The 20,377-nt window shown below is 42.7% G+C and overlaps 1 protein-coding gene across 1 annotated transcript in view; it reads right to left on the reverse strand.

Moving 5' to 3' along the window:
• Positions 1-20,377, reverse strand: part of LOC146772769 (rho guanine nucleotide exchange factor 11-like) — a 253,935-nt gene that overhangs the window by 7,180 nt on the left and 226,378 nt on the right. Inside the window, 4 exon segments of the mRNA XM_085637031.1 lie at positions 8,850-9,115; positions 9,118-9,144; positions 11,854-11,949; positions 16,937-17,365. Of these exon segments, the coding sequence (XP_085493157.1) occupies positions 8,850-9,115; positions 9,118-9,144; positions 11,854-11,949; positions 16,937-17,365 (818 nt within the window).

The raw sequence follows: 20,377 nt of genomic DNA on the forward strand, positions 1-20,377 counted from the left end.
TTCCTAGAAATAATGTTCGAAGGACTGTTTGTCCAACTGGAGCATATTGTTTGGCTCATACATCCACACAGTAGTGTTTTGTAAAGTGTGTGGGTTTATCCATGTTGCTGCTTCACAGGTGTCAATGAGAGTGATATTCCCAATATATGCCATTGTGGCTCCTTTATTCCTTGATGAATGAGCCCTTGGCATGGTTGTTAATGCTCATTTTGCTTTGGCATAGCAAATGTGTATGCATGTGATTATCCATCATGCTGTTCCTGATTTTTATATGGCTTTACCTTTACATAGATTTGAGAAAGATGCAAACAGTTGCTGTGTTTTTATGAATGGTGTTGTGTGTTCCAAATAGTACAGAAGTGCACGTTTAACATCAAGTGTATGTAAAGCATGTTCTGCTGCAGTTTCTGGATTTTGGAAAGAAAACTGGTAACTCTAAAATTTGATCTAAATGGAAAGGTGATACAACTGTTTAGGCATTGTGTCTTTTGAATGGGCTCAACTTTGCTTGATTAAGGCGCTGACGGTGCCTTCCATAGGGACGAACGCAACCTGGATCGCGAGTAGCATAGCGCATGGCACGGCCAAGTGCAAGCGTGCTCGGATGAATGCCGGTGGGACATGCAGGATTAGAGAGTTTGAACAGCTTCGTAGTTGTGCTTTGATTAACCCCTAATTTATGAGAGGGAAAATATAAGAAATGGACCGGCGCTTACATGAGGGGTGCCTGATGGAGTGGAGCACGTTTGCAGGCTGGGCCGAATTTAGTTATAGGCAGCTGCCATACGAGTGTCAGAGGACGCAGGTTGCCATTTGGGATTGGGGCAGTCTGGCCTTTCATAAGGAGAGGCCAGGCAGTGATATTTAGGGATAGTTTAGAAGTGTTTTTTTAGTCAGATACAGCTTGGTGATGAGAGAAGCAGAAGATCTCTGGTAGTTGAAGTCCAGAGATATTTTGGAAGAGTGCTATACATTAAGTTGAAGGAAAGATTTTGGATTCCATGGATAAAATTTAGACTGGTGAGATATATTCTGTCAGAATGGAAGGTAATGGTGCATCAGAAAGGAGCATTGAGGATAAGGTCCGGGAATGTGTCAGGTAGTTTCAACCTTGGCAACCCAATTAGGGAAGAAAATAGATGATTGTATGGAAAGTTTGGAACGGAAATTTGGGAGCAGGAACGAGGACAAGCAGCTCGGGTCAGTTGAAGGCTACGGATAAGGCGGCTGGAGAGAGTGATGTTTGTAAAGCGACTCAGAAAAAGAAGTATATGCAAAAAGAGAAGGGCTTAAAGACAAAAGGAGAGTACAATTCGGGGGGGAAACTTGAGTTGAGTGAGAAGGTTATGAAGGCCAGTAAGAGGGCTCACAGAGGGGTGGCCTGTGATGACTCCTCCAGCAGGGCGGGGGCATTGTCATTTTGTGTTCATCTGATTTAGGAGACAGGGAGGATGAGGAATAGAAAGGAAAAGAGTAAAAAAAAAAGAGAAAGTGGAAAATAAACAGGTGGAGCAGGTGAAGGATCCCTTGAGGGATTATATGTTGGGCCCACATTTCATACAGCATCCATTACCCTGTCAGTAGCTCCCAGCACAGCATGTGGCGGAATAATTGGAGTTCTGGATTAGGCGGGAGATACCTACGGAAGTCAGACCATGACTTCGCTCCGAATGTTCAAGGCCATCTCTGGCCAATCTTTATTGTTGATGCCGGATCTAGATTCTAAAGATGTTACACTTCTTGAACAAATCAGGGAGAGATCCAAGTCTGGAAAGGGGATTAAAAGGATGTCAGGATTGCCTTCTAGGTGTATGTGGGCTCATAACAATGATGTGTGCCATGTATGAGGAGACATATTTACAGGAGACTGGTATGGATGTTTTGGTGCAGAGCATACGACAAGTCTCTTGATGAATATTGAGCCAAAGTTAGTGGAGCAAGCAAATAAGAAGACAGGTCAGGAGGCTAAAGCCCTACTTTTGGAGATAAGTTTGTGAAGGAGATGGCAAAGTATTGACGTAGCCCAGATTTCATCTGGAGTCAGGCATTGCTTTATTTTTGTGCTTCGGGCAGACCGCATTTAAATTGACGCAGACTTTGGTGCAAGCGGAAAACACATGGCACATGAAACACGAAATGAGGCCTAGTCAAATGCTTATTAAAAGTAGCACTTTTTGTGCAAAGCACAGTGAAAGACATAAAATGAGGCCTGGTCAATGCTTTCAGTCTGAAATGCTTGTGCTGAATTAACGTGTTTTGCAGTGTAGAGAAAACTAGTGATTTCAGTGGCTATTTTAGCTTTGAGGATAATCATAGAATGTGTGTTCTCTCTTCCCAGATCTTTTCCCTTATAAATTACACTCCCTGTTTCCTGTCTCAAGAGACTTTGGCTTTGTTGCATATTTAGACAAATACATATTCAGTTCATAACACATCTTTTTATAATGTGTATTAAATTAACCATGCACCATCACTGCACGTGGGGCTAAAGCATTTTGCATGAAAAGCTATCTAAAACATTATAGCATGTTGCTATGAGTATGTATTAACTGTGTGTGCTTTGAAAGTTTGCACTGGTGCATGTTTTATGCTATGTTGTACATTGCGCATTTTTGCATGTTGTGCACAAATAATAGAAAAGCTGCTTTAAACTAATAGCTTTTGCTAGGAAAATAAATGATACAACATATTAGCATGGGGGAGATAAACAGAAAGGGTTCTATTTCGTAAATGAATACTATTTTTGTGTTTGTTTTATTTTTGGGCCTAAGATAAAATGGCTGCCTGTGAATCCAGCAAGGCTGTGAAATTATATTAAATGAGAGAGCATGCGCAGAAAACAGCTACATACTGCCAAGTGCCTCGAGTGAAGACCTAGTTCAAGGACACCGTAAACTTTAAATTCTTGTAGTCCTGCCAATGTACCAGTGTTTGTGGAATGTGCTTATCCTGCGTGCGATGTGACAGGAAAAAAGGAAATAGACTGAAACATTTTTCCTATGAAATGGTGCTGAAATATATGATTGTATTTATCATTAACGTGTTTTTTGTTAAAACCGGATTTGCAATGAGAACAGGATGGTGAGACCCTCATATGATATATGCTAACCATCAGTGCAAACTTTACTGAAAACCGCAACATTATTTGTGTAGTCAGTCAAGAATTAGAGTATAAATAATGACCTCTTTGGAGGCGTGTTTTGCTGCTTGCTGTTTTTAGGAGGAGGAGAGGCAGCAGATGAGGCCAGACATCATATGGGTTAGGTACGTGAAACGTCGCGGGTGCAGACTGGGAGGAGATTTCGTCCGAGGAGAGACAGAGGAAGGTGGGGTGGCTTTTTGCTCAATTTTTCCTGAACGCCAGGCAGGACAGTAGTCAGATAACTGAAGCCTTAGAGAGAGAAGGAGGGGCTGCGTCTGTGGGGGCTATTTTGCAGCTCCTGAGACAGAGGCAGATGAACAGCACAGAGAGGCAGAGAGAGAGCTGAGAGGATCAGAACAGGTTTAGATTTTAGGTGCCAAACTTTAAATTTCATGCTTTGACTAACTGCTTTTGAAAAGATGCAGTTGTCCTATGCATTTATTTCTCTTCGTGGGAGATTTTTGCCATTATTGATTATTGATTAGCCTTGCAAGACTCACTCTTTTCTTAGAAACTCTTTAAGAGTGATATTTTGCGCCACTTTTTCTTTTCTACATGTGATGCTTTATATGCAGACTGTAATATGTCCTGTATTAATTCTATTTTCCTATTTTCAATTCTGTAACCTGATTGATATTTGACTAATGAATAAAGGGTCAGAGAAACTTAACTTTTGACTAGAAAATAAAACCCTTTAAAATAGTCACAACTCTCTTTATTGACTTAAATATTAAATACATTTTTGATTTTTCATGTTTATGTAAAATCTCCTGAAGGTAATATACAGTGGCAAGGGTCTAGTACCTTTACAGCGGTAAATTAGAGGTAAATGAGGTTTTGCATTGAGAAATTACCGTGAAATTACCGCTGCATCAATATGCCATTGCATTTAATTCCATACAGAAGGTGCAGAAGGATATTAGAATGGTTTTTGGTGGGGCCGGGAGAATGCAGGGTCGAATCCCCAGCCAATTTGTTGGAATCACATGGATGTAATTCTCGCGTGGATTTAGACACAGTGGATATCAATCAACATGATATCAGACAGCATTCTATCCCCAGAGGGGAAGAGGAATATTTACAAGAGACAGGAGGGCAAGACAACAAGGTATGTTTAGTAAAAGACCCTTTGTGTACCCCGGTACAGTTGGGTGGCAGACTCACCCATTTTTTGGAGAGATGGAAGGAAATAATGTCAGATCAATGGGTGTTACAAACAGTGGAGGGGTATCTCGATAGACACTGTAGAAATTCCTGTGCAGGATAGATGTCAGAAGCCTCTAAGATTTTCTAAAACAGAAGAGAGAATGGTAGATCAAGAGGTTAAGAAGCTTGCGAAAATGGGAGCTGTAGAGAAGGCAGGAAATGTAATGATTGGTTTTGTGCAACTTATTTCTGGTCGAAAAGAAGGACAAGGGCATACATTTCAAGGAGTTGAACTACTGGGTACAGTATAATCACTCCAAGATGGAAGGGATTCATATGCTGTGAGAGTTCTTGAGACAGGGAGACTGGTTAACACATCTAGATTTGAAGGCTGCTTACTTGACCTTACCAGTTGCCAGGGACCAGAGAGATTTTTTGAGAATCCATTGGAAGGAGATACTGTGGAGGTTCAAGAATCTTCCATTTAGTTTGACAGGTGATGAGGCCAATAGTGACTTAGCTGCAGATGAGAGGCTTCCGATTGATAGTGTATTTGGACGACATCTTAATTATGTTAGACAGCGAGGAGTTAGCACAGGAGCAAACGGGGCTAGCAGTGCAGTGTTGAAGGATCTGGATTTTGTAGTGAGCAAAGAGATATCATGTCTGGAACTAGCAAAGGAGATGGGATTGTTGGGCTTTCAGATTTAGACACTGGAATGTATGTTGAGGTTACCCCTGGAGAAGGCGAAGATGATTTGCAAGAAAATGTTGATGTACGAATGGATAACTTTGCATCAGATTGCCAGGATGCTAGGGCTGCTGTCTGCGTCAATACAGGCAGTTTTTCCAGCTCATTGCATTATCGAACCCTACAGAGATTGAAGACCAGTGAGTACAGGAAGATGTAGAGACAAAAGGAGAGCTGGAGTGGTGGCTGGGAAATTTGGGAGCTTGGAATGGAAGGGCCATATTTGGTGACATTCAGAAGGTGGGTATAGAGTCGGATGCTAGTCTGTAGGGCTGGGGAGCAAGGTGTGGCTCATTAGCAATAGGGGGAAAGTGGACAGTTCAGGAGAAGGCAATGCACGTCAATTATCTGGAGTTGTTGCCAGTGTCCTTTGTGATCAAGACATTTGTCAGGAACAAGGTAAAATGTTGTGCATTATTAAAAATGGACAATATTTCTGCAGATGGGTATGTCAAGAAGTTGGGGGGACCACGGTCAAATACTTTAGTGGATTTAGCAAGCGACTTTTGGCATTTTTGTCTGAGCAAGGACATTATGGTACAGGCTCAGTATATACCAGGGGTGAGCAAAATAATAGCAGATTGGAACTCCAGGAAGTTGAAGCATTTCAGTGATTGGATGCTGAACAAGAGGGTGTTTGGGAAACTCAGCAACAGATGGGGACCGTTAATGTTTGTTCACCAAGAGGATGAATGCTGAAATTCACAAGTTCTACAGTTGGAGGCTGGATCCAGAGACAGAGGATGCATTTCTGCAGCACTGGGGAAGGGCTCACAGTTATGCTTTCCCACCATTTGCAGAGATACAGAGATTCCTAATGAAAGTGAGAAAAGAGCTAGTGGAAATAGTGTTGATAGCTGCTTTTTGTCCATCCCAGGTTTGGTATCCAGACGTCATGGATCTGTTGATAGATGGCCCAGTTCTTCTGCCGGAGTTCGCAGATCTGTTAGTAAATACGATGGGAGAGAGACTCAAGTTATTTTTGCAGGGACTGTTGAGGTTGAAGGGATGGTTGATTTCGGGAGAGTTTGGCAGGTTTCAGCTTTATTAGCAGAAACTTTGAAACTCATCAAGGAATCCTGGTCACCAGGAACATCTAAGGCATACAGGTTGGCATTAAAGAGATGGATGTGTTAGTGTGTTCTGTGGAATTTGTATCCCATTTCAGCATCTGTGGTGGAGGTGGTTAACTTTTTGTCAGAGGTTTCCCTTAAGGGGAATTCGTACAGTTCAGTAAATATAAGTAGGTCAGAGATTTCAGCAGGCCATGAGTTCGAGAATAGTGTGCCAGTGGGACAGCATGATGTGGTGAAACGGTTGTTGAGGAGGGTGCGGTTGAGGACACCATTGGACCCGAAGTATTCATCTTTGTGGAATGTAGATCTTGTTTTGAGAGAGAATTGTATAGTTGGAAAGAGAACACATTTTTGGATTTAAAACATCTGTCATTCAAGTTAATCATGCTTCTTTGTCTGATTTCGTTTAGAAGATTGTCATATTTTAAGGTGTTGGGGATAACATCATGGAGATATTTACCAGGAGGAGTATGTTTCAATATCAGGAAGAGGACTAAGACTATGTTGCAGACTTTTTTTTTATCCAAGACATTTTTTTATAGAAGACTTTGAGTAGTGAGATCCTTGCATTATTATGAGAGATGAACATAAAGTTTGAGAAGTAACGGGGAGATGCAGTTGATAATTTCTTGTAGGTATCCTTACGAGGCTGTATCTCCCATACATTAGCACGATGGGTTAAGGAAGCGATGAGAATGGCAGGATTTGTTCTTGCAAGCTCTGTAGCACATTCAGCAAGAGGGGCTTTGGCATCCAAGGCTTTAGTGACAGGAGGTGGATTGACTAGTATTTTAGCTGCAGTGGATTGGTCAACAGAATCGGTGTTTACATTTCTTTTTTTATCCATGGAAGGTGCTGTGAGGAATGTTATGGCAAGGCTTGAAACGTGCATAATATTGGCCTCCGTGCCTTGATATAAAATTCAGATGTTCCGCAGCAGGGGTAGGTAGAATATCATGATTTTATTAAAGACACAGAGACTGATATTATTCAGTCCTGTGTTAAGCCTACCCTTTAATATATTTTATGTGTTTTTGGGGGGAGGTGACCACAGGAAGTAAATAAGAAAGCCAGAGGAGTGTTGGAAGAGGTTTTATCCACCACAGGATGTTCAAGCATGAAGATGTTTAATGTTCCTAATACTGCCAGCAAAAGAAGAAAGATGGCTGCCTGACTTGGGATTATATATAGAGCAGAATGTTAAAAGATTCGTATTCTAATTCTAAGGGGCTCATTAAGATATCAGGTAGATCGCCACCGCCTGTATGGCGGTGGCGATCTGCCCGCAGAAAACCACTGCCCGCATATGAATTCCCCCCTTGCCACATTACCGTGGCGAGGGGGGACCCCGGCGGATGGGAAGACCGTCCGCCGGTTTTCCGCCGGTAAGCAATCCGCCCGATTGCCTACCGGGCAGAAAAGCAGTTAATATGGTGCCGGTGTCTGGTAGACACCGCCATCCATATTAGTATGCAGGCGGGGTGTTGCCTTTCCGTGGCAAGCAGGCATTTTCGCCATTGGGGTCCCATAGAGGGCCCCCAGGGATTCTGGGGGGTGGGGGGTGCACATGGGGAGCACCTATGGTACCCCCTTGCCTTTCAATGAACAATGTGGCAGGCATCGCGCGGTGCCTGCCACGTTGTGCATTGAAACGCACAACCTGCCTTTGTGGCATTGCAGCAGGCGGTGCGCTCTGCACCGCCCGCCGCAATGTTGCAGATGCGCCATGCGCCCGCCAGTGTGGCGAGCGCATACTAATTGGGAGTGCGGGTTCGCCGCATATTCAGCGGGCGGTCCCGTTTCCCGAGGGTATGGCGGGCGGACTTTGTCCGCCAGCCATACTAATGGGGCCCAAAGTGTTTGGTCAAGTTGCTGTTGTGAGTTGGCAATAGAGAAGATATTAATATTATTGGCATCCATGTCTTTAATAAAATCGTGATTTTCTACCCACCCCTGCTGTGGAAAGTCTGAATTATGCAGCACGTAGGTGGCAATTTCTAAACACTATGAACCTCCCAAGGCAAGTTGCAAGGAAGTCTACAGCAGGAGATGTCTGGTGTCAGTAGAGGGTTGAATCACAGATTTGCACCTGAAGATTGGTGCCGGCTGAAGCGTATGGGTTACCATTCATATACATTTCTTATTCGTGTAATATAGGACAAGAAAGGTTTTCTTGAAAATGCAATCCAGTAGGTAAATGTGATGTTCTCCCCTTGTGGGGTGCAGGTGATACATAAATGTTTTGAACAGGATGCTTGAGATTGAGATTTCATAATGGATTGTAATGATGCTATTTTAAAGGACTGACATGACTGAAGTCTTTTCCAAGGCTGTCCAAAATACAATATTGTTTTTTCTTACTGTAAGTTTTCATATATCACAAACTTAATTGAAAGAGTCTGCACAACTAGTACCTTCATTTGTAGAAGACAAAGAATTTGAAAATGCTTTAAAAGCCAATGAACATTCCAACTTTTACATAACTTAGCTGCTCTATGCTCAGCATAAGAACAAATCTGAGTGTTCTCAAAAATCTAGCGTAAGAATAAATTGGAGTGTTCATAAAAATCTACCACTAGAATTCTAAACATACTGCTGCTAGATGGCATAGCAATATTAAAATTGTGAAAATAAGTATGTTTTCGTGGGCTTTAAGGCAATTTGGTTAACGGTGTCATAGATCACAGGCAATCAGTCATTTAACAATCCTATTTTGCATATCAGTCACTCTCACCTTCTGCACGTTAAGCTTCAGTGTAAGCGGCTCCATCATCTTGAAGACCATGTCCATGTCATGAATTACAAGGCTGGGGGCTGGCGATTCTGCAGAAGGTGCAACCTCGGTGCTTCCGAATTGATGTCTGCCTTCACTGGAGTTGATGCGACTGATTGTCGGTGCACTCAAGGTGCTGGGACCAGCCTTACTTTCAGTCCTGTCGGTCGGACAAGTTTTCCCTGCAGGTGCTATGCGGTCACCATCTGCAGAGGAATCAAGGGGTTAGCTGGCAGTGCTTTATAAAAATAATTTCCTGCATTATGCAGAGAAAAATAAAATATATGTGCATCAGTTACGTGGTTTTCTCAAATGCTGTCTATTAAAATCAGAATTTTACTATTCTGCACTCACACCACCAGATATAGTAGTATTTACTATGGTATATCATCTGTAACAAAGTCTTGCCTTCCAGAGCAAATATTTCTCCAGACTATCACTACCTCTTAAACACCATTTTCAAGAAGAATACCTTCATGATAAAAGATGTTAAATTAGCAACCAGAGAATTCTAGCAACATCCATAACAGCATAAACTCCCTCTCTATTGCATACTGCAGAACATTTAACAAGCACATAATATTTCCAGATGACACTACCTGGACACCATGCTAGATAGAAGCCCTGTCTGACCCTCAGTGGCTGCTATGAAAAAAGATATGAGAAGAGTGGGGCACCTAATGGCTAGAGTGAGTTAAAATGACATTTCTTCAATCAGATACAAGAGACACTGGCTGGTAAAAAAAAAAAAGCCCTGATAGCCTTGGAAATGAACTGCATCATTGCAATCATTTCAGTGAGGTTACCAGGTTGGACCGGATAACAATATGAAAAGGTGTGGCATAAAGTAACCGCACAGCAAGAAGTCCTGAACCATTTCTATAAGATGCTGTCACAAATCTATGAGAATTGGCCAAAGCACCCTGTGCAGGACTGATTTATGGAAGCTTCCAGTTACATCAAGCTCCCATACCCATGGGTAGGGGACAAATCCCATGAATCCTGACCCGGTCACAGCAAGAAATCAAAGGGCGGCAGGCCACAGAGGGACTAAGAAAGCTCCTCACTATTGTACAAAATTTGCATCCATGCTCTATGAACCACTGTGACCTCTCTCTTGAAAAAAAGTTGTAACAAATCAATCACCTCAAGCGAATCTAGAAAAAGTAGTCAGAATTCCGAACCCCACTGGAGGTGCATTTACAACAAAAGTAACACCAGTCATAAATTAATTCAATGACTAAACCATTAAATGTATCTCATTGAAACAATACAATCACTTTTCAAAACCCTGGAGCACAGCCACAAGATTCAAGGTTAGAAAACAAATACAAAATGTCATAAAATTGCACCAAACATTATCTTACCAGAAAGGTATATTTGAGTGCATGATTGAAGAGGAATGGTCCAAAGTAGGTGAGAAGTTAAGGGTTGAAGTGTAGTCTACACATGAAAACACTGTTATATGTAGCTAAAGGACACTATCGATTTTTGACAGGGTCTCCTATCCACTGCTTCAAGTTAGTAGAATAGCCTGCTATTTAAACTCTTAATGAGTATTCAATATAAATCTTTATTCTGTAAATAAAATCACCATAAAAGAATACAGATCAGAGATGATAAAATCAAATTCATTGGTAAAAAAAAACAGACAATAAGATTACTCACAAAAACACAAAACATATAAAACAATTAATCCGGTCTCGTTTTCCAGGACGCCCAGACAGCTTGTAAAATAGATAAAACAGTAAAGGTCACATGCTCCGTAGGGAGCTTCTGAAGGTACAAGGCAGGCCTGACTTGTTTAAACTGCAGTGATTTCAGCAAAAGGGATTAAGAAACGCTTCCTAGGCCAGCTGAAATAGGAGCAAAGCATTATAAAATGGAGCAGGTCCGGCGAAGACACACTGTCACAACCACAGGATGCCCTTACCTCAGGCCGTACCCACCCACACGGGGAAGCCAAAAAATGGTGCACTTGATTAAACCTAAACCTGACCAATAAAAACCTACCATGCTGTGAGCGAACCAGGCCCAAGTATGTCTCCATCCCTTGTACAGTTTTTTAAGAATGTGGCCCCTCACCAATGGCTTCTGAAGTTCTAAGCCTTTTCTCTCTGATCGGGAGCATTCCAGGAATAATCTTTTAACATTCCCCAAATCGTAGGCAGAGAATGGAATCCGATTCATAAAGGTATCGGCCCTGCCTAGACATAAAAATGATGCCTTAACATAAGCAATCCAAGGTATACTAGTTGCCCGGTCCAGCGACAGACAGTCCTCGAGGATCAACCGGCTTAGCTTCAGCTCCACCCTGCTCCAGATCTTAATCCAACACAGGAGCGGGCTTAAGGAGATCAGGTCCGAGACATAATCGAGCCCCAGCTCCGCATGCACTTAATGAGTATTCAATCGCTCTACATATTGGGAAATCTTTTGGTGATACTGAAGACAATAGTGATGGTGCTTGCCAAGTAAGATAGTTGAGGAAATAAACATCCCAAAAGTGTAAACTCAAAAGAAATATTCCAGAAGATGGTTTACACACCATCCCTCTCCTTCATCCTAAAGCCCTCTGGTTCGTGTTTTTACTGCAGAACTTACACACAAATATTAAATGAAGGAAAATAAACTCTTCCTGAAGGATACACACAATGTTTGTGTCAATACCTCCAAGCAAGAGCAAGTCATACTTTAATGCTGTGGGATCCACTGATGGAAACCCGCTAGTTGCATAATGTGAAGTGACCTTGAGTCTATGTGTGTTAGGTGAGTCACACTGCTAATGTTCATATGGATACAGTAATCATAATAGGTTTCTTCCACTGTGTTTACATTCAGTTTCATTCACTCCACTAAACCAAAAGCAGGATAAGGTAGTTCTAGCTCTGACCTTCGTTTTGTTCGAACAGACTACCTCGCATCATTTCCAACTCTCGGAACCAGAAAATGAGAATGTGATTACCAGCTAAGTTAGCTCCGCCTCCCACATTCTTCAGTTCGGTTTCTGATTGGTGGCTGTCTGGCAATGGTATGATGGTATTATTGCCCACCATCTCAGCTGTGCATAAAACACCACAAAGGAAAAGGGAAGGGGGTTTGTGGGTGTGCAGAGAAGAAGAGACAATATGAAAGAAGTGAGAGAGAAAAGACAAACAGAAAAAAAGATTAAGAAAGGGATCAGACCAAAACATTAATGAAATTGTAGTCACCTAAAAGTTGGTTAGTAGCCAATTTCCAATGATTTGCCAAGATTGAAAGTTTTTACAGAATAAAAAAAAACACCCAAAGCCCAAAACACCCTATTTGTGAAGTTAAATAGGATTGCCTAAAGCCCTATTACATTACAGCACCATGGAATTCAATATAAATCGAACTTTCTCCTCTCATAAAAAAAGAGGTGCACACAATACAGAATGTGGTTAAATTATAACTTAAAAGCTTCACCAATAGGAAGATATTTCTGATGGTATTTCATGCGGCCAAATAATGAAAGGGACGCCACTTCCATCAACAACTAATGAAACACTAGGGCATTTGTCTGAATCACTTGCAATGCTTGTCTGCCCTCTTCAACATCACACCAAGGAATCTGCCTTTCATATTCCTTACTCCCGACTGTGCAGGTCTTGCTGTGGGCATCAGCTGGTGGGTGATGTGTGTCTCAGAAAGTCAGTAAGGCATTTACATCTGAATATTTTATTTTTCATGAGCGGTGGTCATGCACTTCACTCCTATTGTGCTGTGCTTGGGTGGATGGATGAATGGATGCATGAATGGAGCAATGGCTGTGCTGTGTATTCCTGCACTGCTGCCGCCTGACTTTTACCCATCCTATGTGTATGATGTACATGGGCTGCCAGAGCAAGTAATGATCCCATTCACTGTATAGAGGGGAGTGTTTACCGCTGCATCTGTGCTCTACAATCTGTACTTGTGAGGAAAGTTTGGCTAATTTAATTTGCTGCAACCATCTTGTGCATTAAAGGATAAGGGCACTGCTGCTACCTGTTGTTGGAGTACACTACTGCTGCCTGTGCTGTACCTGTTATGTGAGTCTATGTGTGTGTGTAACTTAAGCTGCTCCTGCCTGTGCTGTATCGAGCATGTTTAAACCCAGTAAAACATCACTTCCCCTCCTCGACCGTCATCTGTACCCGAAGGAGTGAGGAATTTGCTCAGAACACTACAGAAAACAGAGGACAGGCAATTCCCTCTTGTGCTAGGACAGCTTCCATCCAAGTGCCATTAGGAACAATTTTCAAGTGGGACAAATCTTAAGGATCAGCAGGAACTGCACTGACGTAGCAAAGCTTAAGAAACATGGAGAGACGCTGAGCACCCATTTGTCCCAGAGATCGTACCCTGAAGAACTCATTCACAAAGTGGCCAAAATGGTCAGAAACAACAATAGAGGGGCCCTCCTAGAAACACATCCTAAATGCCCCATGGACAGGCTTGTTTGTGTCAGTGCCTACAGTCGCTTCGCCAGTACCATCAAAAGGGCCACAACTAAGAACGGATCTATCCTTAATACAGAAGACAAATTATATCAGCAAAGTGTCCAGAATCACACTGTCCAGATCTGCTCCCTGACCTGAAACTGCTTTACTTCTCTGCCCTGTCATCACCGATTCCAGTGAATCGAAGCATACAGATTTTCACTCTGTCTATATCACACACACAGTTCTTCACTGAGTTGATCCTGCATTTCTGTCCAAGGATTATAAATGTTGTACTTGTCGCTCTCATTACTGAAAAACCTCCTCCAAGTCCCTCATCAACGTTACAAAGACAAATGCGTACGCAGGCAAACTGATGAATCATCTGCACTCGTCCATCAGAAGACCTGGTTGTCTACAGCATAAGCATCCAGTCAACTGTCCCACAGCGTGTTTATTTGGTGACAGCCATGAATCCTGGAGAAAATACTGTGTTCAAGAAATATATTTAATATACCATGCTGTAACAGCAAGAACAAGCTTTCAATCTTAGCTAGAAGGTAAACTATAGGGTCAGCAAAACATTTGGAGAACTTTCTTTATTTCCAGTAAAGTAGAGTCTAAGGGCCTCATGTAGGTAGCCTAATACCGGTCGGTAAAGGCCGATTTTCGGTAAATATACCGTTACCGACCGGTATTTAGGCTTTTGTTATGTAGGGGGATCATTTCTGTATTCGGTAATTTACCGAATCGGTAAAATTACCGAATCGGTAATTTTACCGATTCGGTAAATTCCGAATACAGAAATGAGATGTAGGGGGAGTGTGTGGTGGGTGTGGGGATTCGTTATTTACCACCAACTGAAAGTTGGTGATAAATGACGAATGTCCCAGTAAATGCATCATTTGGCCCGTATATGTGTGCAATGTGGCAGACACACATGCCCTTAGGGCATGTATGTGTGCCACATGTGCACACATGCAGGAATCAGGGGTGCAACAGGGTGTCAATGTGACACCCTGCCACCCTTGATTGAGCTCCCCCCATTACCGAATCGGTATTTACCGAATCGGTATTTACCGATTCGGTAATGGTAACTGGCTTCCCATTGATTCCTATGGGCCTCCTGGCCCATAGGAATCAATGAGATACAGGTTACCATTACCGAATCGGTAAATACCGATTCTATAATACCGACACTTACCGAATCGGTATTTTTTTACCTACATTGCATTTACCGATTCTAAAATACCGAATCGGTAAAATTCGGTATTTTAGAATCGGTAAATGTAATTTACCTACATAAGGCCCAAAATCACAAAAACAAGAACTATTTTCAAACATGCTTATATCTCTGTACAGTGTGCAGTTGCTCCAAACAGTTCTCTGGATGAGAGGGGATCAATCATTAATTACAACTCTAATCCATTTTAGAACATTGGAATGTTGAGCGCTCCATAGAAAACAATGGCATGCTCTGGGCTTCTAATGACAGGTAGAAGCTCAGAGCATCAACATTCCAATGTTTGTTCACAGCAACAGCTGTGAACAAAGGCCGGTCGGAGCCCGAGGGGATTTCAACCCCCTTGGGCTCTGTGAGGTCTTTCACGAATTAGAACATGCGCTCTAGGGGCAGAATGCTTTAAGAGCCTTAGGGCCCTCCGTAGCTGGCTCTACCGGCCATTAAAGGGCCGCTCCCATGTTAAAACCCCAACGCTGAAGCCGGCCTTTAATGGCTGGTAGAGCCTACTACGGTGGGCTCTAAGGCTATAATGGATGGAATCGATAACCCTAGGAGTTAACATGATGACTCCACCCTCTGCAGAGTAAGCCCTTCACAATGGCTGCCAGCCAAAGTAAGCCTTTTTGAATAAATTTCAAGCAGCAAACTCTAGACACAAAAGAAATCAAAATGTGACTGTTATTATTCTAGCTCACTATCTGATCAGATGAGTTAGCATGTGAAAACCTCCCAGCCCCATCGTCAGTGTGCCACAGTCATCTCAGCCTGAAGTTGATCAAAGAAACAGCTTTGATTGTGTGATTATACGATACCAGTATAAGGGCGCCTTAAAAAGATTGTTCTATCTCCCAAAATCAACGACCAAGAAAAAATGAATCTGCAACATTTAAGAGCAAAAACCAGTTTGGAAGGAGAACGTATCCCTCATTACTATCTTTGATCCAGAAGCAAAGGAGTCATCACTGGGAATAAGCCCATAAAATAGACAATTAAAATATTGCAATAAAACACATTCAAATCAGCATTCATAATTAAAATGCAAATAAGTATAGCATCAATTGAATCATCGGAATTCATTTAGCAAACTTATAATAATGTAAAAACATCAGAGTAAAACATGCAGATGTAAGTTATATTTAAAATCAATGAGCAAACCGATACATAGAGGCAAATTATGTCTTCCAGTTCATAATAGCAGAGCATCCAGTTGGCCAAAGATTTCAAAGGAGGAAGAGTGTCCCGTCATACGAGTAAGCATGTCCTCCATCCCCCACGGTTCAGCTCCATGCAGGGCTACTGACTGTGCCTTGGCCCTGTAAATGTCTACGACTACGGACACTGGTTTTGGTGCAGTGGGTTTGTAACACTTGGTAATACAGGGCGATCCATGAGTCAATGAAAGCTCAGACTTCAATAATTGGGTTTCCAATTAGTAGATGTGTGAAACCGCACCCCTAGATAGTCAAAGTGATTAACCTGCTGGAGCTTAGCTCCGCACATATAGAAAAAACCCTACTGTGGGATTTGTACGTGTTTAGAGACAGGATCTTGGTTTTGGAAGCATTTACTTCCATGCCCCTAGATTCGCAGTACTCTGAGAAACTATTCAACAGGTTCTGCATCACCATGGGCATTCAAGAGAGACGGAAAATCATCAGCAAATAATAATAAGGGTGTTGGCCAACCCCCTATCCTGGTGCAGTCACGGATGCATATTAACAAGTGGTCCACCAGGTCATTAATATAAAGGGAGAATAGTGTTGGGGTGAGGACGCACCCCTGACGCACTCCTTGTGCGGTGGGTATGCGTTCAGCGAGCTCCCCATTAACCCCCATCTCACCTGTGCATAGGACCCCTCATGTAGTCTCTTAAGGATGTTCAGCAAGCAAGGATCAATGCCCAATCTGGATAGGGCGAGACACAAACTACATCTCGTGACCAGGTGAAACATGGCCCTTAGATCCACAAAAGTGATGTAAATATGGTCTTTAGAAAGGGCCAGATATTTCCATCCTATTAGATTCAAGCGAAAGGCACGGTCAATGGTGCTCACCTTTGGGCGAAAACCTGCTTGGAAGGGAGAAAGAATCCTTCTCTCATCCAGCCAGTCTTGTAGCCTAGATCGGATCTGATGGCAGAAAACATTTGGAGGTTATCAGTCAGGTCTGTAGTTATTGGGGAGGTTCTGTCTCTCTTCTTATAGATAGGGATTATTTCTGCAGCTAACCATGAAGGGGGATGCTAACACCCTCCAGGATTTTATTCAAGAAGGTATTAATATAGGGGCCACAGACTGTGGATCATTGTTGCTTAAAATATTTGAAATCCAGTATCAAGAACACCAAGCCTAATTTTATGTTACCTTCGCTCAGAACTTTTATGCTGCCTCGTCCATGTGAACACTGCTCCTCCGAGAGCCCCTGTGCTTCCAGTGGTTGAGACTCCAGATGCTGGTTGATACTCCCTTGTTGCTGGCACTGCTGCCTTCTCAAACTGGTACTGTTCATGTCTCTGAAGCTAAGGCAATCTATAGTATCTATAGGAGCCATGCAGCTCCCAGAGCTGCTCTCTGAATGTCCTTGGGTGAAAGCTCCAGCCGAGTGACACCCATCTCCAGTCTCCGACCGTGTATCCTGATGGACTGTCACAGTGTCACATGGGTGCCCCTTCCCTCCAACCACAGAGGGTGTGGGGGTCAGGTCATCCTCAGGTGCAATTTTCAAATCCCTCTCAAAGTCACTATCACTGTGTGGTGAAAGGTTCCGCAGAATCAAATGCTGTGGGATCATGACTGTAAGAAAAATGGACCATGTAAGTTTTTCTCCAACTTTTAAATGCACTTTAAAGATATTATTCCATTTTACGCCAACGCTACTTATAAATACTTGATAAAAATGAGGTTTAGGTGATATAAATTGTCAGACAGGATCAAGTGAACATGAAGTAGTATATACACAAATAACACACAATAGATACACAGTTTCTGATAGCATAACACTGTCACTGGAGATTGCAAAGAATGAACAAGACATTTTTTAGAACCTGATTTGGGAAGTTTATTTGCATATTTAAATCATGAAATCTATCAGCTAGGCTTGCACAATTATAAAAAAAAGAATGGGAGTCTCAGGGTTAGTGGTATTTGCCATGAACAAGGCTCTCGAGCAACTCAAGACTGACTTACCCTTTAGGTACTTTCGAGAACTAAATGTGTCCTCAATTTTATAGTTTTTTCACTATACTTTCAAGTCACAAATGGTGTGGAGAACTGATATACACTCAACCCACCAATATGATTTCGCTTTATAACATTTTGTTTAAAAATTGTCAAAGTGATGGACGGTTTTACTTCGGGAACTACTTTAATAAAGAAAGACTTTCTTCTAAGCTTTTCGGTCAAAGGGTACTGCTGCCCCTAAGTGTTTTACATTAATTATAGAATAGCTGGAACATGTGAAAATATGCAGTTAAGTTGAGTGAGAACTGTAGCACAAACTGACAGCACTTAGCTTTCACAGGTACTGAGAAACAAAGGTAGGTTATTTAGGGTAGGAGAAGAACTCTACACTTCCCAAAAAGGCTGATAGAATCTACGTTAATGCATCGTGGTTAAAAAAAGAAGAAAAAAGGAGGTTGATATTACTAATTTAGTTATGTCTGGCATGTGCTGCCATGAGGAGACCATTGAAGGCAAAAAACTAGGTGTACTATCATTAAATCACTCTGCTGTCTCTATGCTGTGTTACATAATTCCATAATTTAGCTATTTTATATTGTTTTATATTAAAGGGATTGGGATGTCTGATGGTGTGAAATGGAATGGAGCACTACACAATATTTTTAACAAACGCAGAATAGTCTTTCTGTTTTCATTGCACGGTGCTTCATATCGAGCTCTGTAAGTAAAGATTTAGAAGCACTTGCACATTGCAGGGGTCAACTGCCCAAGGCAATTGCATGGTCAGAAATAGTCAAGGAGCTCCTTGACAAAGACAGAAAATGGCAAAATGAAGAAGCCCCGAGACAACATTCTCCATGAGTTCCACCAGACCACAAGCAAGGAAAATGTATTTTAAAAAAATCAAAATGCTGATGCCCCCCACACTGTCTATGATGATAGGCAATCAATTTTGCGAATTAATCGATTCAAGGTATTTTATTATTTCCATTTTCATCCCCTTAGAGTTTCATTTCTTCATTTCTGTTCTGTTTCAGTAATGAGTGCACTGTTCATATTAGGGCATACCTTTCTCACAAGATAGAGGCTTTCTAGTCTTGTCTGGTGGCAGGCTCCAGATGGAACGACCTTGGATTATGTTACTTTGTGTAAGATATGAGCGCTGAAACCATTTTTTCTGTATTTCCTTGTTTAGCTGCACCTGCTTGGAAAATTCTACTGTGAGCGTGTTTTCGCTTGGTTACGAAACGTACACAATGATGTTTGTTTATGCATATCGATTTCAGTTCCCCCTGCTGCATTCCTAGCTACTGGGCAGATGGGGCTCCGCTCTGAGTGTATATGAATAAACAGTTTTGGTTTTTATTCTCTACAGTCTGACCGACTCTTCATTTAGCACAGAAGCCTGAGAGGTGGTCATTAGCGAACCTGGTGGCCCCAAACGGGTTACTTCCTTCACCACATGGCAGTGGTTTAGTCTGCAAGCACAGGCTTCCCTTTGATGGAGGGCAGTAAGACTTCCAAGAGCAAGAGCGTGACTTTCAGCTTCAGAAGGTTGATATGGAACTAGTCCTCTGCTGGAGAGCAGATGCCTCTAATCTCCGCCTCTCTGAGATGGCCTCCCCATCACAGAAGCGATGCATCAGTCAACACTGTGGGATCTGGGTAGGGAAAGTAGAGAGGTCTGTTGCCAACCCAATTAAGGTTCCACAGCCATCACTCACGATCTTTTGCTTTCTCCTCCAAAATCTAGACAACATCAGAAAGGTCGCCCTGGTTCTGAGCCTACAGGGACTTCAGACCTTTCATTTCTCATTTGGTGTGCTTGACCAGCAAGATGAAGGAGGTTATCAGTCCCTGCAGGCTCAGAGTCCTCCTCACTGTGATACAGGACAGAGGTTAAACATTGGGATCATAGCCCAAATGTCCTGGCGTCTCCTCTTCGAGGCTTGACACTAAACTACACCTTGCTCAGCATGGCTCAGATGAAGGAGAGCTTCATCGAAGGAGTAAGGTGTGACTCAGGCACACCTAAGTTGTCAGGAGATTCGCTGTAGTCTGAAGGAGGTAGATGTCTGCCTGGGGCAAACCCCCCTTCAAGAACCAGTCGTCGAGGTAGAGGAAGACCTTGAAGGAAGTAGTGGAAACAACAACCACAACTGACTGGTGTCACCAGTTCCCTCTTTAAGGCTCCTTTGATCAAAAGCCCCTGCACTTCCTGCTGCAAGAGTGACAGGCGGTTCACCGTCAGTCAAGCTGTGGCCCAGCTATCTGTGCACCGCTCCAGGGCCCAGTCTGCTTATTCTCTAAACTTCAGAAGCCGTAAACTGTCATGCCTATGAGACTGGCCTGAATGTGCCCTGAAAAGGCGGTCAACCGCATCCAGGCTTGCCTGCGATTGGCCACACCGGTGCTAATAGCTCAACCAAAGGAATCAGTGATATCCAGTTTCCAGCGGATGGTGCACATGGCTGCATTACATCTTGCATTGTCTGCGAATCAAAGTCCCAGGCTTCTGTCTGAACCATGGACGTCATATGGGCCATGGAATCCCAGAGAGTGTAAGAGCAGCAGCCTAACATGCAGCTGGCTTTCACTGAGCAAAGGGCCAAACTTATAGAGGAG

The sequence above is a fragment of the Triturus cristatus genome, chromosome 12 (genome assembly GCF_964204655.1).
Source record: "Triturus cristatus chromosome 12, aTriCri1.1, whole genome shotgun sequence".
NCBI lineage: Eukaryota > Metazoa > Chordata > Amphibia > Caudata > Salamandridae > Triturus > Triturus cristatus.